This window comes from Oncorhynchus gorbuscha, linkage group LG10 (assembly GCF_021184085.1).
Source record: "Oncorhynchus gorbuscha isolate QuinsamMale2020 ecotype Even-year linkage group LG10, OgorEven_v1.0, whole genome shotgun sequence".
In the NCBI taxonomy this organism is placed as follows: domain Eukaryota; kingdom Metazoa; phylum Chordata; class Actinopteri; order Salmoniformes; family Salmonidae; genus Oncorhynchus; species Oncorhynchus gorbuscha.
The window spans coordinates 66,007,724-66,031,347 of NC_060182.1; the positions used below are offsets into that span (position 1 = coordinate 66,007,724).

Genomic DNA, 23,624 nt, shown 5'->3' on the forward strand with positions numbered 1-23,624 from the left:
ATGAATGGTCTCAGGATGTTTTACTGTTGGCATGACACAGGACTGATGGTAGCGCTCACCTTGTCTTCTCTGGACAAGCTTTTTTCCGGATGCCCCAAACAATCAGAAAGGGGATTCATCAGAGAGAATGACTTTATCCCAGTCCTCAGCAGTCCAATCCCTGTACCTTTTGCAGAATATCAGTCTGTCCCTGATGTTTTTCCTGGAGAGAAGTGGCTTCTTTGTTGCCCTTCTTGACACCAGGCCATCCTCCAAAAGTCTTAGCCTCACTGTGCGTGCAGATGCACTCACGCCTGCCTGCTGCCATTCCTGAGCAAACTCTGTACTGGTGGTGCCCAGATCCCGCAGCTGAATCAACTTTAGGAGACGGTTCTGGCGCTTTCTGGACTTTCTTGGGCGCCCTGAAGCCGCCTTCACATCAATGGAACCACTCTCCTTGAAGTTCTTGATGATCTGATAAATGTTTGATTTAGGTGAAATCTTACTGGCAGCAATATCCTTGCCTGTGAAGGCCTTTTTTTGTGCAAAGCAATGGTGACTGCACGTGTTTCCTTGCAGGTCACCATGGTTGACAGAGGAAGAATAATGATTCCAAGCACCACCTTCCTTTTGAAGCTTCCAGTCTGTTATTCAAACTCAATCATCATGACAGAGTAATCTCCAGCCTTGTCTCCTCGTCAACACTCACACCTGTCTTAACGAGAATCACTGACATGATGTCAGCTGGTCCTTTTGTGGCAGGGCTGAAATGCAGCAGAAATGTTTTTGGGGGATTCAGTTCATTTGCATGGCAAAGAGGGACTTTGCAATTCATCTAATCACTTTTCATAACATTCTGGAGTATATGCAAATTGCCATCATACAAACTGAGGCAGCAGACTTTGTGAAAATAAATATTTGTGTCATTCTCAACTTTTGGTCACGACTGTGGTCTTTCTGATTTGTACAGTTTCCAAATAATCTGCGGGGGAAACAAAAATGTATCATCCCAAAGTTGTCTGTCTGAAATGCCTGATAGGGAAAGGACAGGGGCGTGGGGGATTCGCGGAGGTTCAATATAAGTCCCTCTGGACTGGGAGACTGCAGAGATACTGAGGACGGATCCCTCTGGAGGGAGGGAGAGAGGGTGTAGGGGTCCTAGACCAGAGCAGCCTGTTAAGAGCCATCTGAGGCCCTATTCACCTTGAACATGGCCCACTGCTGCTGCCTGACCTTGGTTTTGTTCCATAAAGGCGCTTGACCCTGGATTCCCCCTTGGCCACCCTGCCATCTGCACATTACGCTCAAACACACACACACATATGCATCATGCATTTAACACATGCACGCACACATGCACTATTGTGTGTGACCTCTGTTTCAGGGAACACACATTGGCTTGTTTATAAGAGTGCCAGAGGTGGAGGCTCCGTGTGTGGTGTGTGTACAATTCACATCACCCAACAGACACACCGGCTTTATCTGAGCCATAAGTCACTGCCTTTTGTCCCAGTGAGCACCATGGGGGCAGAGTTAGGGGATGGGCTTTTATAGAGCTGGAGGATGACTTTTATCTACTAAATGCCTACATTGTCATTACAATTGTCAAGTGGATTTCAAATGTGCTTTTTTTGGGTCATAACCAATACCTTTGTGATTTCTCCTCTCACAGTTTCTTTTAAAGGCTGACCTTGTTGTCGAGTGACGTCGGAGTGTTATTTTACGTTACAGGTTGTTTCCAATCTCGTCTGACTGAAGAGGTTTGTCAGTTGCTCACGCAGCGTTCTGACACGCTTCACAGACATGATATTCCCACTCCTCTCCTCTCCCTAATGGGAATGTGCAGCTGCTTGGAACTTGGGGGAATATGCTTCTGGAAGCCTCTCGACCACTCTTTTTTTAACTTAACAGTTCAACTGTGAAATGACAATTATTCTACGGATGACTTGTATTGCGTTGATACTGCGGAAACTTATTGTTGTTTTCATTCTGGCAAGGTCCCTGTAGTATAGCCTAATGGTTTTGAGTGCCAGAGGCCAACAGTAGCCGCCAGGGGCCAACAGTAGCCGCCAGGGGCCAACAGTAGCCGCCAGGGGCCAACAGTAGCCGCCAGGGGCCAACAGTAGCCGCCAGGGGCCAACAGTAGCCGCCAGGGGCCAACAGTAGCCGCCAGGGGCCAACAGTAGCCGCCAGGGGCCAACAGTAGCCGCCAGGGGCCAACAGTAGCCGCCAGGGGCCAACAGTAGCCGCCAGGGGCCAACAGTAGCCGCCAGGGGCCAACAGTAGCCGCCAGGGGCCAACAGTAGCCGCCAGGGGCCAACAGTAGCCGCCAGGGGCCAACAGTAGCCGCCAGGGGCCAACAGTAGCCGCCAGGGGCCAACAGTAGCCGCCAGGGGCCAACAGTAGCCGCCAGGGGCCAACAGTAGCCGCCAGGGGCCAACAGTAGCCGCCAGGGGCCAACAGTAGCCGCCAGGGGCCAACAGTAGCCGCCAGGGGCCAACAGTAGCCGCCAGAGGCCAACAGTAGCCGCCAGAGGCCAACAGTAGCCGCCAGAGCCAACAGTAGCCGCCAGAGGCCAACAGTAGCCGCCAGAGGCCAACAGTAGCCGCCAGAGGCCAACAGTAGCCGCCAGAGGCCAACAGTAGCCGCCAGAGGCCAACAGTAGCCGCCAGAGGCCAACAGTAGCCGCCAGAGGCCAACAGTAGCCGCCAGAGGCCAACAGTAGCCGCCAGAGGCCAACAGTAGCCGCCAGAGGCCAACAGTAGCCGCCAGGTACATTATCAGTAAATGATAAATAACATACAACATAGCCATCTCTCGGGTAATGGCCATTCCACCTGAAGAGGTAATTCCTTAACAGATATGTGTTGCCACAGAGAGAGAGAGAGACCGCATGTTTGTCGCCCAGGGAAGGGTCAGTGGGTTTGGCGAATGCGACGTGGACATGCTTTTTCCGTCGTTGTCCTTTGATTTAATTACTGGGTGCTAGGCAAGGAACAGCTTTTGTGCACATTACATTTACATTTAAGTCATTTAGCAGACGCTCTTATCCAGAGCGACTTACAAATTGGCACATGTAGGGGAACATCCTGTACCAAGCCTATAGTCGTTAGTGACAGAGACAGAGGAAGGGGACAACCATAGAAATAGTCTCTAGTTCAACATTACCACTCACCTTGTATCTGAGCTTTTCTAGGGATATCTGTGCTACAAGATTCAAATCCGCAGAAGCCGTGCATTTACTGAATGCACTCAGTCGATTCTCTCTCCATCTCTTTCCTGATCTCTCTCTCTCCCCGTTGGTTATAGTGGGTAGAGGAATCGACAGAGTGTAGGAGAGGTGTGTCAGAGGAGAGTGGAGGACCACCCCAGCTGGAGTCAATATTTGCTCTAAGAATCTCAGTAATAGGCCTGGACACAGTCATCTGCATCTCTGATAATGGACAACCATATGGCTCTGTTGGCTCAGTGGACTGGAGTTTTCTCGCTCGTTTGCTCGCTCTCTCGATTTACAGATTCCCCCCCCCCCCACGTACATTCGTAAAACCTGGGATTTGACCCGTCACATTGTACTGTGACCTGGGTTGCCATGGCAGCAAAGTCTGTGATGTTCTCTATTGTGTCCCCACTCCTGGTTGAATCAGCGGGATCTGGAGGCAGGTAAAAGATCACTGTGCAGCCTCACAACTATCTTTACTGGCAGCCTCACACACAGCTCAGGTGATCTTAACCCATGCCCTTGTGTTGCCCCTACTCCGTGGATTTAGAACAGACTTGCTGCACCAATGAAGCTTGTCTCCCTCTCTTTCTCCATGCCTCTCTCCCTCCCACCGTGTGGTGAGCAGCTTGCCTGTCCTCAGGCTGGCCCAGGCCCTAGGCTCAGGTGCCCGTCAGCCCCAGTTTGAAACGGCTGCCTTTCAGCCATTCGTCATGCCTGCCTCAACCCCTGCTGTGCCAGCATGTGCCCAGTCCATTCCATTTTAGCCAACCCAGCTTAGTCCAGCCCATACACATTCCCAGTAACATCCACTACCAGTGCCAGCCCTTCTTCTCACCAACACTCTACCAAAGCAGAGGGGCCCTAGCAACAGCCTAGCAACACTTACTACAAGCAGCAGTCTGTTAATGAGAGCGGAATGAGGCCAGCAGGTTCCTGGAGTCGGGGGCTGTAGTAGATGCCTGTTTAGGTCGACTCTTGACGTGGTGACTGAATAACCATTTGTTAGGTGCAGTTATTTAGAAGGAAAAGCTGAAACCTACAGCTAGCATAGTTAGTGACATTCTAACACACACACAGAGAGAGAGAGCAGCATTTTGAGCCCTTTTTGTTATTCTGTTATGTTCTATCCTGACTGTCTGTATCCATCCGGCACCATATTCCCAGGTTGCTCTCCCTGCCTGCCACTCTGAATTTGAAATGTCTACAATTTTCTCCCTGACGGGTTGGAGAAGTGCCAGAGTGGGAGGGATGTCCGAAAGCATCTCTCTGCCTCCAGCAGGGGTTCTATTAGAGTGCCCAAGGATTTGTATTTTATTTTACCTTTATTTAACCAGGCAAGTCAGTTAAGAACAAATTCTTATTTTCAATGACTGCCTAGGAACAGTGGGTTTAACTGCCTTGTTCAGGGGCAGAACGACAGATTTTTACCTCGTCCGCTTGGGGACTCGATCTTGCAACCTTTCGGTTACTAGTCCTATGCTCTAACCACTAGGCCAAGGAGAGGTGAGAGGAGGGTCATGCCTGTAGTGTTTTTATTTGGTGACTGCTTTCCCATTTGTGGCTGCGTGGCCAGGCTGAGTGTCCTCCAACGGTCTGGTTATTGCTACTCCTCTATCTACTCATGCTGCCTTTAGTCTGTGTCTGCTACTGTTGTTGGTCAGAGAGGCTCATATCTCTCTATTATGTGACGGTGCGATGGGTTTTCTTCACCGGTTGTTTTGTCTTAATTGACTAAGTTCCTGTATTGATGAATTTAGCACTTTTGTTTCGATTTCATTGGGCTGTAAATGATCCGTGTTCTTGGTCTCTTCCTCTGGTTTTCCTTAACCCTGACCCCAGCTATGAGGAGCGGGCGCTGTACCTGGAGGCCATTGTGCAGAACCACCGGGAGGTCATGACCTTTGAGGACTTTGCCTCGCAGGTCTTCTCCCCTTCACCCAGCTACTACCCAATGAGTGGGACAGGTAAGAATCCCATGCTCTCCTCCTCTCTTCCTCCACTTCCTCCTTTCTTCCTCCACACAAGCACACCTGTTAGCCCTCTTCAGGCCCCTCCATCTCTGTTTCCTGGTCCTTGTCTCCTCACACCCACACTCTGATGAATATCAATGGCAACAGGGCCGATCTCTCTCCACTGTCTGAGCAGCAGCATCAAAGACTTCACCCGTGGCTCAACAACTTAGTTGGGCCCTGCTCCTTGTCTCCCTGTGTACCGTTTCATCTCACCTCCTCTTCTCTGGGTTTTGTCTCCCTCTCATTTAATGAGCCTGATCGAAATATACATATGACATGATTGAATGTGGGTCAAGCCAAGTGTATGTGATCGGACTCTTCTTATCGGAGCCTCCGTCCCCGTACCAGAGATGTGTAATAACGAACAGTCGAGGGCTCACACTGCTGATCTCCAGAGGTCAGGAGGAGGAGAGGGAGGGGGACTTCATTAAACAATGTCTCCCCTTCCTGTCCTGCCTGGCCTAGATCTGATGGGTCTACAACAACAACACCAGCACCACTAGCATCCAATCGATACAGCAATGATAAAACTGGACACTTGTGCTGTTCTATTTTGTGATAACTGAATCTGTTATTGCGTGTGCGTGTGCGTGTGCGTGTGCGTGTGCGTGTGCGTGTGCGTGTGCGTGTGCGTGTGCGTGTGCGTGTGCGTGTGCGTGTGTGTGTGCGTGTGTGCGTGTGTGTGTGTGTGTGTGTGTGTGTGTGTGTGTGTGTGTGTGTGTGTGTGTGTGTGTGTGTGTGTGCGCGCGCGTTGTCCAGATCTCAGCGAGCAGCCCCAGAAGGCAGGGTTGATAAGCAGACTGGCGGAGGCAGGGGGTAGCAGGTCTATTAACATAATTACAGTCTGCTCCCAACCACACCTGCACACTGTTTTTATTTGTTTGTCTGTATTGTTGTCTATCAATAGTTCACTTTGGTGCAAATAAATATTTTCTAAAATAAAAGAAGTCCCAAACTGACCTCTATTGACCTTTTTATCATCCAGAATACTAAACAGGGACTATTCCTCGGGGAGAGGGAGGAAGTGGGAGGGAGCGATAGAAAGGCAGAGGTAAACGGACAGGGAGAGATTGAACCGAGTGATGGAGAAAAGACATGTAATTACCCAGCGCTGGGTCATGTCTATCCTCTGCTGTTGTGGGTTATTTCAGCAGTGGGCTCTTCTGTAGTGGGGCAGGAGTAGGATACCTGGTTGGCTCCTCATTGGGATTATGGGAGCAGAGGCCAGACAATAAACCATTATTTTCTCATATTGTTCAATAATGATTGGTTTCACAGTATTGTGCATCAGCTGTGTCTGCTGAGAGCAGCCAACAGCAAGACTTAATATACTAACCCTCTTTAATGCAGTGGAAATATAGAAATAAATGGGCAAACATCATTTTTGGGCTATTGCTTCTGTTTGTGTGTCTATGTAAAAGTGTGTGTGGTGTATGCATACATTTGTGTGTGTCCAGGATTTAGGCTTTTGTCCACAGTGGGTTTGTAATCAGATGGCCCTCTGCGTCAACTGTTTCTTGGCACAGCTCCACGCCACAGAGATGCAGGGCAATTTCAGGACTCATTCTTGGTCTGCATGCGGTCTTCACCTGGTAATCTTTTAAACAAGGAGGAGGTTAAGTCCTAGTAGTACACGCATACGGGCAGCAGGTAGCCTAGTGGTTAGAGCATTGGACTAGTAACCGAAAGGTTGCGAGATCGAATCACCGAGCTGACAAGGTCGTTCTGCCCCTGAACAAGGCTGTTAATTAACCCACTGTTCCTAGGCCGTCATTGAAAAGAATGAATGTGTTCTGAACTGACTTGCCTAGTTAAATAAAGGTAAAATAAAAATGAACACAGGTGCTTGCAGCTTCTTCCAGTGATAAACCAGGCATTCCCGTATTTTCTGAGAAGTTGTTTTGAAATGGTAGTTTTTTTGTCCACCATATTTTCATGTATTTCTAGCAGTAGTGTGGATAATGTGCAACACATTTATGTTCATAACATACGGCATGTTTATATCCTGTGTATGGTTCTATGCATCAACAGGGGGTCACTAATATATCCTCACAACAGCCTCCTTTAGTTTTCTCCCTGTTAGTGTATCGTTGCTGTGTACTACCCTCTAATACAGGGTTCCCTATTTTATTTGGCCCACCAAGTTTTTTAACAAGGAAAAACAACATATTGTTGGACATAAGACCGTTAAAAACACCAGCAAATCTGCTCCAAGTGATTTTAATTTAGGAAATCTGCCCCAAAGTATTCTCTCGCATAATAGAGCGATATAAGTGATCGTACAGAAATGTAAGGTTTGAAATGAATGTTTCAGCATACACTGAGTGTACAAAAATTATGAACAGCTGCTCTGTCTATGACAGGCTGACCAGGTGAATTCAGATCAAAGCTGTGATCCCTTATTGATGTCACATGTTAAATCCACTTCAAATCAGTGTAGATGAAGAAGGGACGGGGTTAAAGAAGGATTCTTAGGTCTTGATACATGGATTGTGTCTGTGTGCCTTTGAGGGTGAATGGGCAAGACAAAATATTTAAGTACCTCTGAATGGGTAGTAGTAGGTGCCTGGCTCACTGTTTTGAGTGTGTCAAGAACTGCAACGCTGCTGGGTTTTTCCACACTCAACAGTTTCCTGTGTGTATCAAGAATGATCCACCACCCAAAGAACATCCAGCCAACTTGATATAATTGTGGGAAGCATTAGAGTCAACGTGGGCCCTGTGGAAGGCTTTAAACACCTTGTAGAGTCCATACCTCGGCGAATTGTGGCTGTTCTGTTTAGGTGTTCCTAATGTTTTGTGCACACAGTGTATATGTTCTTGCGGGCGATTGACAAATGATTTGTAATTAGGTTCTGGCCCCCTGACCGTGCATTTTAAGAGGAAATCGTCCCGCAGCTGAATCTATTGTGGTGCTTGTCGTTCCATATGCTGCTGCAGTGTGTGTGCTTGTCAATACTCCTGCTTTGGCTCATTGCTCCACTAACATGTCATCCATGATGGGCAGCGTGCAGGTGTTGACCGGGGATGGTTTGGGACGTGGAGTACCCCTGGGCCAAGCTGGATGCCCATTGTCTACCCTCCACCAGCAACATTAACCTGTCCTTCACCTCTGACCCCACAGCTACGCCTTATCAGTGAACCTCAATCACCCCCCCCCACCCCCATCTTCCTCCTCCTGCATGACCCATCTTATAACACACAGTAGATTGCTGTCATCCTCCGCACTGAGGGTCTGCAATGTCACTCAGAGGGTTGTGCTCTGTCTGTCTGGATTTGGATTCATGTGCTTTGAGTGTTTGTTGGCATGTTGGTTTGCCTATGGACTGTGCCTTTTCCTATGAAGTTCTACACTGGCTGCAATACATGGGAAGTTGGAGTTACACATGATTATTCAACGGGGTAAACAACTTCTCTCATGAGACCCAGCTGCTAATGGATTCAAACTGAAGAGCTCTCAACTCCCCAGAGTCTAGACAGGCCTCCCTCTCTCACCCTTAAACCACTGTCTGTCTGGAGACGACAGCTCTTCACCTGCTTTCCCCGTCTACCTCTGCTTTAACTGCATCGGTTGGCTACTGAAGAGCCTCTAGCTTTCACCATGTGTCAAAGAGGTCAACCTGGTCGGTGGTTTTTGTTTGTTCACGGGACAGCACGCTGTATGTACTTCAGTGCAGATTAATTGTGTTATCATATACACATACACAAGCACTGTTTTATTAGTATGTGGTATATTTAAGCACTAAGGCATGAGGGGCTGTGGTATATGGCTAATATACCACGGCTAAGGGCTGTTCTTAAGCACGATGCATCGCAGAGTGCCTGGACAATATACCACAAACCCCTGAGGTGCCTTATTGCTATTATAAACTGATTACCAATGTAATTGAGCAGTAAAAATACATGTTTTGTCATACCCGTGGTATACGGTCTGATATTCCACGGCTCTCAGCCAATCAGCATTCAGGGCTGGAACCACCCGTGTGTGTAAAACACAGATATGGTAATATGCCTTTTTTTTCCTCTAACACTGATCTCTATCTCATGGTGTTTAACTGGTTCAGGAGCTTTTCACATAATTCAGCCAACATATTCTTATTTTATAATATCAGTCATACCAACCTATGCAATGTAGTTACAGAAATCATTTACCAATCAAGGCTGTGTTGTGGTGACTGTCTGTCGGTCTACAGCAGGGCTGTGTTGTGGTGACTGTCTGTCGGTCTACAGCAGGGCTGTGTTGTGGTGACTGTCTGTCGGTCTACAGCAGGGCTGTGTTGTGGTGACTGCCTGTCTGTCTACAGCAGGGCTGTGTTGTGGTGACTGCCTGTCGGTCTACAGCAGGGCTGTGTTGTGGTGACTGCCTGTCGGTCTACAGCAGGGCTGTGTTGTGGTGACTGCCTGTCGGTCTACAGCAGGGCTGTGTTGTGGTGACTGCCTGTCGGTCTACAGCAGGGCTGTGTTGTGGTGACTGCCTGTCGGTCTACAGCAGGGCTGTGTTGTGGTGACTGCCTGTCGGTCTACAGCAGGGCTGTGTTGTGGTGACTGCCTGTCGGTCTACAGCAGGGCTGTGTTGTGGTGACTGCCTGTCGGTCTACAGCAGGGCTGTGTTGTGGTGACTGCCTGTCGGTCTACAGCAGGGCTGTGTTGTGGTGGCTGCCTGTCGGTCTACAGCAGGGCTGTGTTGTGGTGGCTGCCTGTCGGCCTACAGCAGGGCTGTGTTGTGGTGGCTGCCTGTCGGTCTACAGCAGGGCTGTGTTGTGGTGACTGTCTGTCTTAATGTGACGCTCTACTGTCTGTTTTTCTTTTAGATTAAAACATGTTAAAGGTGTCATTACAGTAATTGAACAAGGTAAGCCCCGAGCACCGGCCGGAAGCTTGTGTGTCGCCCTAGAGCCTACCCTCGCTCACCCGTTCACTCATCTCTGGTTTCTCCTTTATTTGGTACTAACACGCTTTATTTACCCAACTACCGCTTTTTAAAGGAACGTTAACATAAAGTTGTATGGGGGGTTGATATGACGTTATATGGGGATTGTGTTCTCTATTTATCCAGGCGTAATTGCGAGTGACGCTGCACGGTTCGGGACAATTAGCACCTCAGTAGTAGCATGAGCAACACAGCCACTCTTCTCTCTGGCTAAGCTTCTGCATGTCACGCCTTTATATTTATCTCCCCAGCGCTGTTTTTCTCCCCTGTTCGCCTGGGGCAGAATGTGATACTAACACCTGCCCCACTGGAAGAAAACGTCTGTCATTTAAGCTTTTTTTGAAATGCTGCAGGGGACCGATGGGGATGAGGCCCATTTATGTCCTTTGTTTTTTTGGGGGGGGGGGGTTGTCTCTCATTTTTCTCTCTCACTTTCTCTCTCTCTTTCTTTCTCTTTCTTTTTCTTTCTATGAAAGGATCTCTGATTAAAGGCACCCTGTGCAGGTCTCTGCCCCATCATGGCCTCTCTCAGGATAGTTGTTAAAGAGATAATTCAGGATTTTGGCAATAAAGCCCTTTATCTACTTCCCCAGAGTCAGATGAACTCGTGGAGACCAGTTTTATGTCTCAGCAGGCAGTTTAAAGGAAGTTACTAACTGGCGTTAGCACAAAGAGTGGACGTCTATGGAAACTGCTAGCATGCTAGTAGATATTGCAATGACTGGAAGTCGATGGTAACACTAGTTTGCACCGGCTTGCCAAACGACTTCTGACTTCCTTAATGCTGGATGCAGAGACATAAATTGTATCCCTGAGTTCATCTGACTCAGGGGGAAGTTGTCAAAATCCCAAAGTATCCCTTTAAGGGGGAGCTCAGAGGAATTACCTTGGTTGCTCTGAGTCTTAGTGTTATGATGAACCAGTCAGACACCGGCCAATTGAAGTCTTGGGAGATTTTTGTTTCACCCTGGAGATATATTATGCATGTATTATTTTAATAATCAACTTAAGTTTGTGTCATTTTTGCTGCAATTTGAACCAAGCATGAGTGTGTTGTTAACGGGTATTAAACCGAGCACTCAATCTATAGAGGTGTCCATTGCATGGGTGGGTTGTAGGTAGCATGCTGGTGGGCTAGTAAATGTAACGTCTGTGTGGAGGCCTTTACCTGAAAGGGTTATCTTATCTGTGGCCCAGCGGGCCACTTCCCTCCCCATTATCCAACAACTATACGAGAGGGTGGGGCGTGGCAGGGCCAGCGGGGAAGTTCAAGTGGTGGAATGGTCAAAGTGGAAGCTAGTGGAATTCTGGAGTTGGAAGTGGGGCCGCAGGGTTGGACTTGGTTTAGGCCTGCCCCTACGTCGACTCACAGCCCTCCTCTGTTCTTTTCACATGCATCATGAAGATCCATTCTGCTAACACACCCACACACACCCACACACACCCTTAACCCCTCCCCCTCTGACTGAGTGGAAGTCAGGGATGCTTGTGTCCGCTGAGTGTCTGTTACTGCAGCCATCTGCTGTCCCTTTTAGCTGCAGGAACTTGAGATGCTTCAGAAAGATGGAGAGAAAAAAGTGGAGGAAAGAAAATAGGCAACCAGATGCCATCTTGGCCAAAGCAGGAAAGTTGTTTAAACTTGAGGCATCGCTAAGATGCGTTGGGGGGTGTACGCAAAATATGTTTGCTCTTACCGGCCTCCCCCTCACGTTTCACTGCTTGCAGCCTGTAATCATTTTTATTTTGTATTTATTTAACCTTAACTAGGAAAGTCAGTTAAGAACAAATTCTTATTTACAAAGATGGCCTACCCCGGCCAAACCCTAACCTGGACGACGCTGGGCCAATTGTGCACCGCCCTATGGGATTCCCAATCACAGCCGGTTGTGATACAGCCTGGAATTGAACCAGGGTCTTTAGTGACCCCTCTAGCACTGAGATACAGTGCTTTTAGACCGCTGCACCACTCGGGAGCCCCGATCCACAATGTTGAACAAAAGGCGTCTCTCCACATGCTCGCGACATGCCTGTCCAGTTAACATAATGTTCCATTCACTTTTTACAATACACCATTATAAAACTTGAACAATCTGTCACATCCTCTTTATGCTGAACAGCGAAGGCAATTTTATTCTTAGGACCATGTGGTTTAAAATAGATTGCGTTTTTTCCCCTACTCATGCAAGCATCTGCCCTCTCAAACCCAAAGTGTTGGGAGAAATTATAAATATCCAGCTTCTCTCCCCTAGTAGCCTCTAGTCTAGCCAGTCAAAGCACGTGATGAAAGAATGGTGAACATTGCATCTGATTGTGTATATAGCTTGATCTAGTCCACACACCTGCCACTTTGCAAACTGTGAGGAATTAAAGGTTCAAATCAATCTATACGCCTGTTTCTGTTTTGTTTTGTTATTATACATTTGACCTTAGAGGGAGTAAGCCGTTCGGGGTGTCTGCTTTGGGGGACGGGGAGCGATGACATGCATGGCAGTCAGAACATGGAGTATGCCAGTCTTATCAGCGCTATGTTAGCCTGCCACGTCTCACCACTTCTCTCCATCTTTCTCCCCCATTCTATCCCTTCTCTCATCCCCTCCCTCTCTCTCTCCAGGCTCTCTCAGCGGCAGCACGAGCGCTGAGCTCAGTGTTTCTTTAGGAACGGACCAGGCGGACCAGGTCTCCCCCACGATTCACCGTGCCACAAAGAACAGAGTTTCCGGAAAACTCCGCCGATCAGCCAGCGCCATAAGCAAATCTTCCAACTGAGCTCTCTCGCCCGACCCACTTCCCAAACCTTCCCTGCTTCGTCTTTACTACAGGTCCTGCTGTGAAACCTCATACCTTAACCCCTCATGACTGCAGTTTGGGTGTGTGCGTTGTTTGTTTTATATCTCGTTTAAAAATATAACTGGAGCATATTGCAATGTTTTATTTATGTGGCAGTTATTGATACTTTGATACATTTCCAATTGTTTTACTGTTAAACGCCATATTTGACCTGAAGAAAAGATTTATGCTATTGAAGTGTGTTCCGATGTTGCTGCATTTTCTGAAAGAATCTGATTTAATATCACTTGTCAGTCAGTACAGCGATTAAATATAGAGAGGGAATTGACTGAACAATCATGTCTGGTGGCTTAAAGTCCACATATCATCAACATTTCAAAATTCCCTTTATATGTCACAACAAGGATCTCTATGGTTGTGACATAGAAAAGGAATATGATCACCCATATGCATTTTGGTAAAGGTCTTTCCACAAAATGAGTTCCTTTTGTACCCCTTTGATATTTTTAAGTAGAAATTGTGCACCAATATTGAATTTTAAAAGCCTCTTATATTAAATTAAGTGCTCTTTAAAAGACTCCACATGGAGAATTCAATAAATCTGTTTTTCTTTCATGAATAAAGACTTGCTGAAGTGCCAAAATGCAGCGTTTTGACATTTCCCTCTGACTTTTCGGAAGATATTAACCCACTTAACCCCCAAATTCCTCCAAGTCTTGCTTTAAAAAAGTCATTCCCTCGTTTTAAGGTCAACCCTGCTATGTGAACTTTTACTATAATCTACTAGTAATCATTTTTTCAAAAGAAACGTTGAACATCTCATAGTAAAATCCTAGTGTAAAAACAGGTTCTTGATTAGCTGGTTATCTTTTTGCCTATTTTCTGGTGTTTTGTGTTGGAGAACTGAGCGGGTCGAGCATAACGCATTAACCCTGTTACTCATAGATAGACAGGCTAGAATTTTTTTAAATATTTTTTTCTAAAATGGTGAAGCTGCATTCAATTGCCCCTCCCTGTCCCTGAACACAAGCTTCCAATCCCCCTGTCGCAAGGGGAATTATGGCGGATTTAAGATTTTTTTTCATTTTTTTATTTAACCTTTTACTAAACTAGGCTAGTCAGTTAAGAGCAAATTCTTATTTCCATTGACGGCCTAGGAACAGTGGCTTGACTGCCTTGTTCAGGGTGAAATCATCAACCCTATTACTTTTTTTGGCACTTAATAGGCACTTAATCTTTTTATTTAACCTCTTGAGATGGTAAAACCTGTTTTTTTATTAAGTTGAACATGTGTTCTTTATGGACACATGTTAAATGTTAAAATTATATGAAATAAAACGTATTTTTCTTCACCAAGTTACACTACCCAAAAGGGACTCATTTCATGGTTTTCCCATCTCATGCCCCCCCACGATTCTGCTCTGTAAATCACTGATGATACTCTTGCTGCTGACAGGATAGGATCATATTTAAGTATGTTGTTGTGTCCTTGGCCTTGAGCCATGGAAGCCTGTGTGTCTGTTTGGACCATACTCATCCTCATGTTGTGGAGAGGTGGAAGGGCTGACATAGGAGGTGCTGCTCTAGCATAATGCTGCACCACACCACACACTTCCTGGTTACGGAGGGCTGTGAGCCAATGCAGTAGGAGTCTGTTTTTAATAGTTATGAACCTGGAGTGGACAATCAACGATGTCTTTCCAACCCTGAGGTGAATCGAAACTTGTGTTGGGTTTTTTATCGCTGTAAGGACCTTTTTAAATGGATTCTGATGGATTTTTGTCTTCCTTTGATTTATGCAACTGCTGGAAGTGAGAAAAGACTGCATTTCTAATTGTTTAGTGATGTTACCCTGTGTAGGATTGTTTAACCTGGGTTCATAACCTGTAATCCAGTAACTTCCATCTGGCTCTTCCTCTGCCATTGTTCTCTCGTGTTGTAAAGTTAAGAATGACATTCCAATGTTCCTACAGATGAACTTTTGCACTCACTGTCGTTGATAAACTAGCAATGAATGTGTATGTTCTCTTTATTCTTGGATGTAAATTGCTTTATTTGATGTTTGTGGTGTTGTATAATGTATACATGTGTTGTTTTAGAGGAAAACGCCACCAGAGCCTCAGGTGAATCTTAACTCCATGCACTGGTGTGTGTGTGTGTGTGTCTGTATGGCTGTGTGTATTTGTGAAGGAGCTTCTCACAGTGCCTGTGTAATGTCTGTCCACCAAGATCCATTCCAAGACCCCCACCACTGTAAACCACTGTTAGACATCATTGGATTTATTTTGTTTCTGTTCATTGCAAGAGCAAAACGGCTAGCCTTGCCTTCCTGTCTCATGTCTTTGTTCTAGAGGGAGAGACTGTTTTTTTCCCCCCCTGTATGACTGTAAAGGTCAGCGTCTTGTCCTCCCCGTCCTCACACGTTTTATATGAACAGATTGACTGGGTTTGGCCCACTTTTGTTTCGTCTTTATTTGAGGTGCTCTGTTCTCCTTTCTCTCTGAATTGGAATCAAATGGCACCTACTCCTCCTATTTCCCATGATGCACCCCGAGTAACCTCGTGAGGCCACAGTGGAGGGGTGGGGGGCTGGGGAGTTAGAAGGCATACCAGCGCTGTACTCTGGCGACCCTCTTAGCAACAGGCAGGCTGGCGCTATGCTACTCACGCTGCCTCCTTCGCCACAACCTGCGCCTTTGGGTTGCCATGGAAGCCAGGTGTTACACACACATTATGCAGGGTTCCATCAGAGCTGCATCCCTGTCTGTTGCACTACTTTGCCTTACCTGTACATCCTCTTTCTTTCATTTTTGTTCTCTCTTTTTTTGTGTCCCTTTCTTTCCCAAGCACTGATTAATAACATAGGAGGCACGAACGGAGAGTTCGTTCAGAGATAATGAAGTCCATTTTGTGAATTTGAAGAATGTATGTAAATACTGACCTGAGTCAGATCAATGCTTTCACCTTCCCAGTAGCCACTGTAAAGAACTACCCAGCTCTTTTTACCAGTCTTCTTATGGAGTCTAGATTGTAGATTAGATGTTGTGGATGGGATCCCTGTTATATATGGGAGTAAATGGGCGTATGGTTTGATTTGACCAGGGCAAGGATTGTGTCTTACTCAAGACTGGTTCAACTCATGTGAAGCAACAGAGTTAGTGTTAATTCTAGGTTTTGGTTTAGGAATCCTGTACATTGTGTCAAATCGAGGGTTTTAGTCCTTTACCATAAATATATTAATGCCTGTAATATAATATTTGTATAAGAGGAAGAGTGGAAAAAGGCTTGAAGATTTCATCATTACTTGTTAACATATCGAACCGTTTTTAATGACTGAAGTCATACTATCTTTATTAGAAATGTGAAAATCAAAAACATTTCATTAAATCAATTTGAAATCCTATGTGTTCTCTGTGTTATTTGTATGGGTCTATTGATCTGAATGGGGGGTTTTTTTTCATAGCAGTGGTGTGGAAGTAGAGAAAGTAAATTCAACCTTTTCCTTTAAAACTGTCATTACAGAGATGGTTACTACCTAACCCTGTCACAGTAATGCCTATCCTCCATGAATCATCTTGTGAGAATCTGCTGCTTTGGCTGCAGTGACAGGTTGACTGTAACCTCTGGCTTTGGGGAAGGGGGGGGTCGATGGGGTGTAGGGGTGACTTGATGGTGCTGTTGTCTTGGTTTTTCAACCCTGGCCCAGAAGCAGCAGCCGGGGTAACCTGACCCCCTTCCCATCTGTTCCCCTGCTGCTCCAGGAGAGGAGGCTGGGATAATGGGCCCCCACCGAAGGTACAGGTGCAAAGTCTACAGCACCTAGCCAACACTGGGAGGACTGTTACTTGTTAGACTTAAGAGGATAATTGGTGATGTGTGTCTGTCCGTCTATCTTGCCTGACCATGTCCCTTTGGACTGTCTGAAGCTCTCCTGTGTTTGTCTACATTATGTGATTTGAATATTCACAAGTTAAGAAAGGAGACTAAAAGCGATCTGCAGAAGGTATAGGTTCAAGACACACTGAGTATACCAAACATTAGGAACACCTTACTAATATTGAGTTTCACCCCCCCTCCCCCTTTTTGCCCATTCACCCTCTGAATGGCACACATACACAGTCCCAAGTCTCAAGGTTAAAAAATCCTTCTTTAACCTGTCTCTTCTTCATCTACACCGATTGAAGTGAATATAACAAGTGACATCAATAAGGGATCATAGCTTTTACCTGGTCAGTCTGTCATGGAAAGAGCAGGTGTTTATAATGTTCTGTAGACTCGGTGTATGTGAACAGTCTATTTTTCACATTGTGACATATCAAGAGTTCCAAACGTCTACTGATTACTGCCTAGAGGCCTGTCCTCATTAGTGAACTACATGACGGTATCCACAGTCCTGACCTAACAGTGATCATTACCCCCTCATGGGCTGGCTGAAGCCACACACTCACTTCTGGAAGTTGTTACCAATCTTTCTCTCCATGGGGAGTGTATGTGAACCTGGATGTTCAGCCTCCACAGTCAGGCAACCATTTAAAAAGGGGAAATCAAATTCTGAGTCTCCTCAAGAAAAGAGAAATGTCCTTCTGATCTTGAGGTGAGTTGTGTGGTCATCACCTCTTTGTCCTGAGCCATGTTCTGACCAAGCATTATGGCAATTTATGACTGGAAGCTAAGTGCTCTCTGTCTCTTCTTTATAGAAACCAAAACCAGGCTTGAATCATCATATCAATAATACAGTGACGACCGTTGCCTAGAAAAAATTGCTGGCATCGGATGCAATCCCAGTTAAATGAAACCTGAAAGGGGTCTACGAGGAATTAGGTTGGTTTGTTTAGAGGAGTACAGTCCTTGAGAAGTCTCTGACATCAGTCACATCATTGTAGAAATGATGCATCCGTAGTGAATATGCCTGCATCATGGCTTGAGTATCCATGGTAATTAGGCTATTATACATCCTTTACTAATTACCCACTTGAGTAGGCTTCATCTATGTTTTGTTTTGAGCTTTCACATAGCCCGAAGATTCACACAAATAGCCAAATTAATGTTGTGAAGCTGAGAGAAATTGTATATGATATTTTGTTGTGTAGGCGAAGTCCAGTGGAGAAAATGAAAGAATAAGAATGATTTTCAAGATAACTTTTTCCCCATATGCACCCATTTCCCAATAGCCTACCATTTAGAATTATTCGGCGGAAGATTGTGTCTCGAGTTTCTACCCAGGTGGATTTCCATAATATATCATTTACACGAAAAAAAACTGTATTGTTTTGTTTTTCTAAAGGACAAATAATTATTTCTGACATCCATTTTAATGAATAATTCCCTATAGGTCCGTTTATGTTCTTGTTGATATGACTTGAAGTCAGGGAGGGCAGGCAGACATGGGTGATGTAGAAGTAGTATTATTCAAGACAGTTTGTGTCAATGTCAAACTGTAGCAAAATAAATGGTTTCATTTTGAAAATATTTTTTATTTCGATGGACAGATAGATGACAACAGTGTACACATACAATCAAAGCGCTATAAAAGCCAACATTTAAGAAAATAAAAATGTTCATAGAAAAAGATTGCATCTAAGATAAGAGCTTTACGTTTTACAAGAGCTGTGGAGATTGAAGATTTAGACCGGTCCACGACAATTATCACAACTCCTAATTTTGACAAAACATTTGGCTACCACATGTGAACTGCCAGAATGACACAGAATAATCACACAATACAACAATAAATTACAGAATAGAATTGCAAATAGAATAAATAAATAAATACAAGTATTATGACGAAACAATATTGCAACAATTAATAATAAAATATGTGCCAGCATTCAAAATGAAAACAATCATTATGTTGACTTTTTTAAGGCAGTTGTACAGCAGTTTCGATGTGTTTAGGCTATATTCTAAAGGCATTTGTGGTTCTACTAAAAGGGAATGATTCGATATTTGCACGTTTTTAAGACAAAGTTGATAAGTCTGTCCTGTGATTCATAAGTTAGCATAAAGCTTAATTAAACAGAAATTCACAGTCTGTGAATTAAAAGGCTTTTATGAGGGAAAATGAAACAGTTCTTAGGTCTAGAAGCTATTAGGCTACTTGAGCACGTGTGCAGCTGTCCTAGAAAAATACCTTTAACAGTCAAACTAACACTTTGTTTTCTTTCAATAAACTATTTGAGAGAAATCTCAAAATATATGCCTATTTTTTATTTCAAGAAATAGATAAGCATTCAACAACCATCTGATTGGCATGGATAGGAAAGCTCTCATCGAACACACAATCTAAACATCAAGTTGCCTGTCTTTCAGTAGTGTAGGCAATTAACGTGTTTTCCAACGCTCCCTTTACTCAGCAAGCAGGGCGCACGGGCATTTGGAGCAGGATCACCTGCCTATTTTCCGACGGATGACATTTGTTGATGTGCCTCGTGAGTCCCGGTGAGCTGTAGAAAGTGGCAGAGCAGTACTTGCAGGAATACACCTGGGAGGAGTGCATGAGACGCAAGTGTCTCTCCTGGCTGGCCCTGTTGGGGAAATTCTCCCCGCAAACGGGGCAGAGAAGACAGTCCACGGGGCTTAGATTCAGGGGACTTTGGTTTGTATTTTCCTCTGAGATTAAGGACACTGGCACTTGCTCTTCCACTCTGTCGCTGTTTTGAAACGTGTGGTCCTCGAACATTTTATTCTGCAAGGCTTGGTGTCCCAGGATGTGTTTTCTTAGGTATGCTTGGCGCTTAAACCTCTTCCCACAGTGTTGGCAGTTGTATAAACCGTCTTCTGAGCCCGATTCAGACATACCCGGGCTGGGGGAGTCTCTGTCACTCAGAAGATCGATTCTTGGGTCTTTGGCTTCCTCTGGGGTGGACTTAACACCGGGGGGAATTTTGGCGATTTCAGATTTGATGCTCGGGGTAGATGGTATCCCGGCTGCACTCTGCGCTCTCGGTTTGTGCCAGCGCCGGTGAGAGGCGAGGTTAGCCGGGCAGCTGAACATCTTATCACACTCAGGACACCTGTACTCAACTCTCACTATCCTAGAGCACTTGTGCTGGGCCAATGAAAATGGATCAGCGTATGCTTCCTTACACAATTGACAGACAAACTCTCCTAACGGCTTCCCACCTGCCGACGTCTGCGTTCTGGGTTTAAAGTCGACAGGAGCCTCTTTGATTTTCAAACCAAGTACCGGAGACGTTGTCATTTCGTCTTCAAAATTCAGTTTTCTGATGGCTTTGGGTTTTTTGGAGGCAGGTTTGCTCTTGCGCTCAGTGTCGGATGCGGGCCTCTTAGCACCGCCCCTGATGGCTGTAGCAGGGATCCTGCTGGTGGTGCCGCTGCGGTTGCTGTTGCTAGTGCCTATTTTCAAATCCACGGGGGCGAACAGGAGATGATCTAAACTGCTGAGGGAAGCAGGTGTCGGGAATGATTCAGCAGAAATTGGCGAACCTAGATTAAAACTTCTTTCGTAATATCTCCTCTCGTGGTCCTTGCTGATGGGCCTGGTGGGGCTGTAGAGGGCTTGGTACACAGCCTCTTGGTTGCCAAACTGAACCCTTTTAGCATCCAGACTGGGGACCGGGGCGTCTGCTGCGATGTCTGGTGATGGAGCTGCGCGGTCCGGACTGGACGCAATAGAGACCGGCGGAGATGAGTCCACCTGACTCTGAAAGGCTGGCGTGTGATGCTCCTGCTCATACTCATCTGTACGAGTCCTGTAGGAAACATGCGCTGACTTCTTGTTTCTTTTTACCAGGAATCCTTTAGGCATCTTTGCGAATGACAGAAAGGCACTTTGGAGAGGTGGGCGAAGGCTCGGATGATATCCAGGTTTGTGAAATTACAGTCACGCCAGGAGCCTCGGTTGCTAACTTGTATTTTCGCTAAGATCTCTGTGGTGCTGAAATGTTTTCGTCTCCAAGGCATAGCTGCACTCTTTTTATGCCAGAATGATGCTATTGTTCTCGCCCCTTGTTGCCGCATCCTCAACCAATCAGACGAAACGAAGATCCCAGTGGATTTGGATGTGGGAGGGTTCAAAGCCTGTGTTTGGTGGATTTCGTTGAAGGATGTGCAGATAGCTTAGCAGATGTACTTGCGGTTTATTACATTAATGTGTGCGCTCGGCCACTCCCCGACAGAGGCACACGCCGGGCCCTCCTCCTTTTACGGTTTGATGGTTCTCTATACAAATACACACGTGCCACGGCTTTGTGCCTCTCCTTTGGGGGCCACCGAGCTGCCAAAAGGAAATGTCCGTCACTGCCACAATCATCAGAATTGTGAATTAAGACGGGGATTGGACTGGAGAGGGGTCCAGTTGAGAAGGCAACAAAGACGTTGCAAGGGGTTATTTGCATTACTAGAATAAAAGACAACAAAATGAAAATCTAAAAACTTGGGCAGAAAGTGATGTCAGTGGCGATAGTAAAGCAATTGCACACACGTGTTGTTGTAGGCTATTGTGGTTTAATGGGACTTTCCCCCCAGTCAAAGGCAAGCTTTACGCACGAACCTCCAACAACATGACAACATGTGTATGTGTAACATTGGTATATGGCCCTATCTTCGAAAAGTCGATACGCAGTGTTATTGTTTTACACAAACAAGGCAAGACTTGAAAATAAACATTATTTGGTACGAATGTATTTATTTGGGCACGAGTCTGTCTCGGCAGTTTAATTGGAGTTATACATCAGACATCCCACTATAAGTAATAAGAAGGGTTCTGGTCATGATACACAATTGCCACGGGAACGTCTGCCCAAGATGGATATCCCGTTTTTGTTTGAAAGGCAAATTGACCCCTTCACTGTGAAATAAGACTCACCGCCAATCTGTCCTCGAGATAGGCGCGTGCTGTGTGTAATCACTGCCCGAGCGCGCCCAATGTTGCTTTGTCTGGAATGTGATATGGATGTCATGTGCAACGATAAAACATTTTTATGTCTGTAAAAATATCCTTTTACAAACTGTTCTTGTTTGATAAGGTTACGTTCTTGTTGGAAACAAATCCATGCATCTGTATCCTACTATTACTCATTTTGTGAAATATTAGTTGGTTTTCAAAGTTTTACTCTGAAGTTTGCATTTGGAATTAATATATCGTCTAACTTCTTCAAATGAAGATTGGTTTGATGTTTTTAATTTAGGCACTTTAAGTTGCATGTAGGCTATTATAAAACACTTTCAGAAAATCAGAAATCTTGCATGGTTCAATTCTTTGAAAATGTATTTCCAAAGGATATGTAAATTGAGCATTTTCATACTGTGTTTTGTAGTCAGGGTTATTTCTGATAATTTATTGTCAGTTTTGTGCATACATTACATTTAAATGTAGGCCTATACAATCTTACAGCCATCAAGTTTAGAGAGTACGCTATATGCTTACAAGGTCGATCATCTACGATTATTTTTGTCTAGTAGGCCTAGAGTTATGGTTGCCTGCGTTTTATAATAATATCTTCAGATGAGCGTGCATGCATCACTTGGCAGAGCGTGCTTTCTTTTTCTCTGCGTGGGGAAGCAAGGCAAGAATAATCGGGGAGGCCTATTGTTCTCCTAATTTGCATAAAGCTGCTGTAGGACCAAGTCAAATAATTACACCATCTTTAGTTGAAACATGCGCCTTTTGAATGGGTGGCTCTGTTCTGATGCGCTTTCGCTTGTTTGAATGCAAACCGTTAGCTTTGTGCAATTCACATTTGTCTCTCTTAAATTATACATATATAGCAACGTCTTTCTACGTTTACCTTTTTACATTAACAAGTTTAAAAACGAGTTTTCTCCCCTTATCGGGCCATAGTGTTGTAAAAATGTGAAATAGTCAACAATATATAGGTCTAGGCTAAAGGCCAGTCACATTATAGGCCCACGTAGGCCTACAACTGTTCATGAATCGGCCCTTATACATTTGAAGTCGGAAGTTTACATACACCTTAGCCAAATACACTTAAACTCAGTTTTTCACAATTGCTGACATTAAAAAGAAAATCCTGTCTTAGGTCAGTTAGGGTCACCACTTTATTTTAAGAATGTGAAATGTCAGAATAATAGTAGAGATAATTATTTATTTCAGCTTTTATTTCTTTCATCACATTCCCAGTGGGTCAGAAGTTTACATACACTCAATTAGTATTTGGTAGCATTGCCTTTAAATGGTTTAAATTGGGTCAAACGTTTTGGGTAGCCTTCCACAAGCTTCCCACAATAAGTTGGGTGAATTTTGGCCCATTCCTCCTGACAGAGCTGGTGTAACTGAGTCAGGTTTGTAGGCCTCCTTGCTCGCACACGCTTTTTCAGTTCTGCCCATACATTTTCTATGGGATTGAGGTCAGGGCTTTGTGATGGCCACTCCAATACCTTGACTTTGTTGTCCTTAAGCCATTTTGCCACAACTTTGGAAGTATCGTGGGGTCATTGTCCATTTGGAAGACCCATTTGCGACCAAGCTTTAACCAGTTGAAGCTAGGGGGGCGCTATTTCATTATTGGATGAAAAAAAACGTGCCCGTTTTAAGCGCAATATTTTGTCACAAAAAGATGCTCGACTATGCATATAATTGCCAGCTTTGGAAAGAAAACACTCTGACGTTTTCAAAACTGCAAAGATATTATCTGTGGGTGCCCCAGAACTGTTCTTACAGGCGAAACCAAGATGCAACCTCAAACAGGAAATGAGCAGGATTTTTGAGGCTCTG

General features: G+C 45.2%; 2 protein-coding genes across 5 annotated transcripts in view; one reads left to right on the forward strand and one right to left on the reverse strand.

Annotated features, from left to right (window-relative positions):
* Positions 1-16,331, forward strand: part of ralgapa2 (Ral GTPase activating protein catalytic subunit alpha 2) — a 145,582-nt gene extending 129,251 nt beyond the window's left edge. For 3 of the 4 annotated variants that reach the window (XM_046366669.1, XM_046366670.1, XM_046366671.1), the window contains 2 exons: positions 5,039-5,163; positions 12,753-16,331. In XM_046366669.1, coding sequence (XP_046222625.1) covers positions 5,039-5,163; positions 12,753-12,907 — 280 coding nt within the window. In that variant the 3' untranslated portion in view covers positions 12,908-16,331. Of the gene's footprint in view, positions 1-5,038; positions 5,164-10,022; positions 10,064-12,752 lie in introns of all 4 variants that reach the window. The other variant, XM_046366672.1, reaches the window with a different exon arrangement.
* Positions 16,332-18,381: 2,050 nt separating this feature from the next.
* Positions 18,382-20,864, reverse strand: insm1b (insulinoma-associated 1b). The gene has a single exon (XM_046364508.1). The coding sequence runs from the start codon at positions 20,694-20,696 to the stop codon at positions 19,278-19,280; it is 1,419 nt and encodes a 472-aa protein (XP_046220464.1). The 5' UTR covers positions 20,697-20,864; the 3' UTR covers positions 18,382-19,277.
* Between the last annotated feature and the right edge of the window lie 2,760 nt (positions 20,865-23,624).

Coding starts and splice junctions, on each gene's coding strand:
- insm1b (XM_046364508.1), bottom strand. CDS start 20,696: ATGCCTAAAGGATTCCTGGTAAAAAGAAACAAGAAGTCAGCGCATGTT.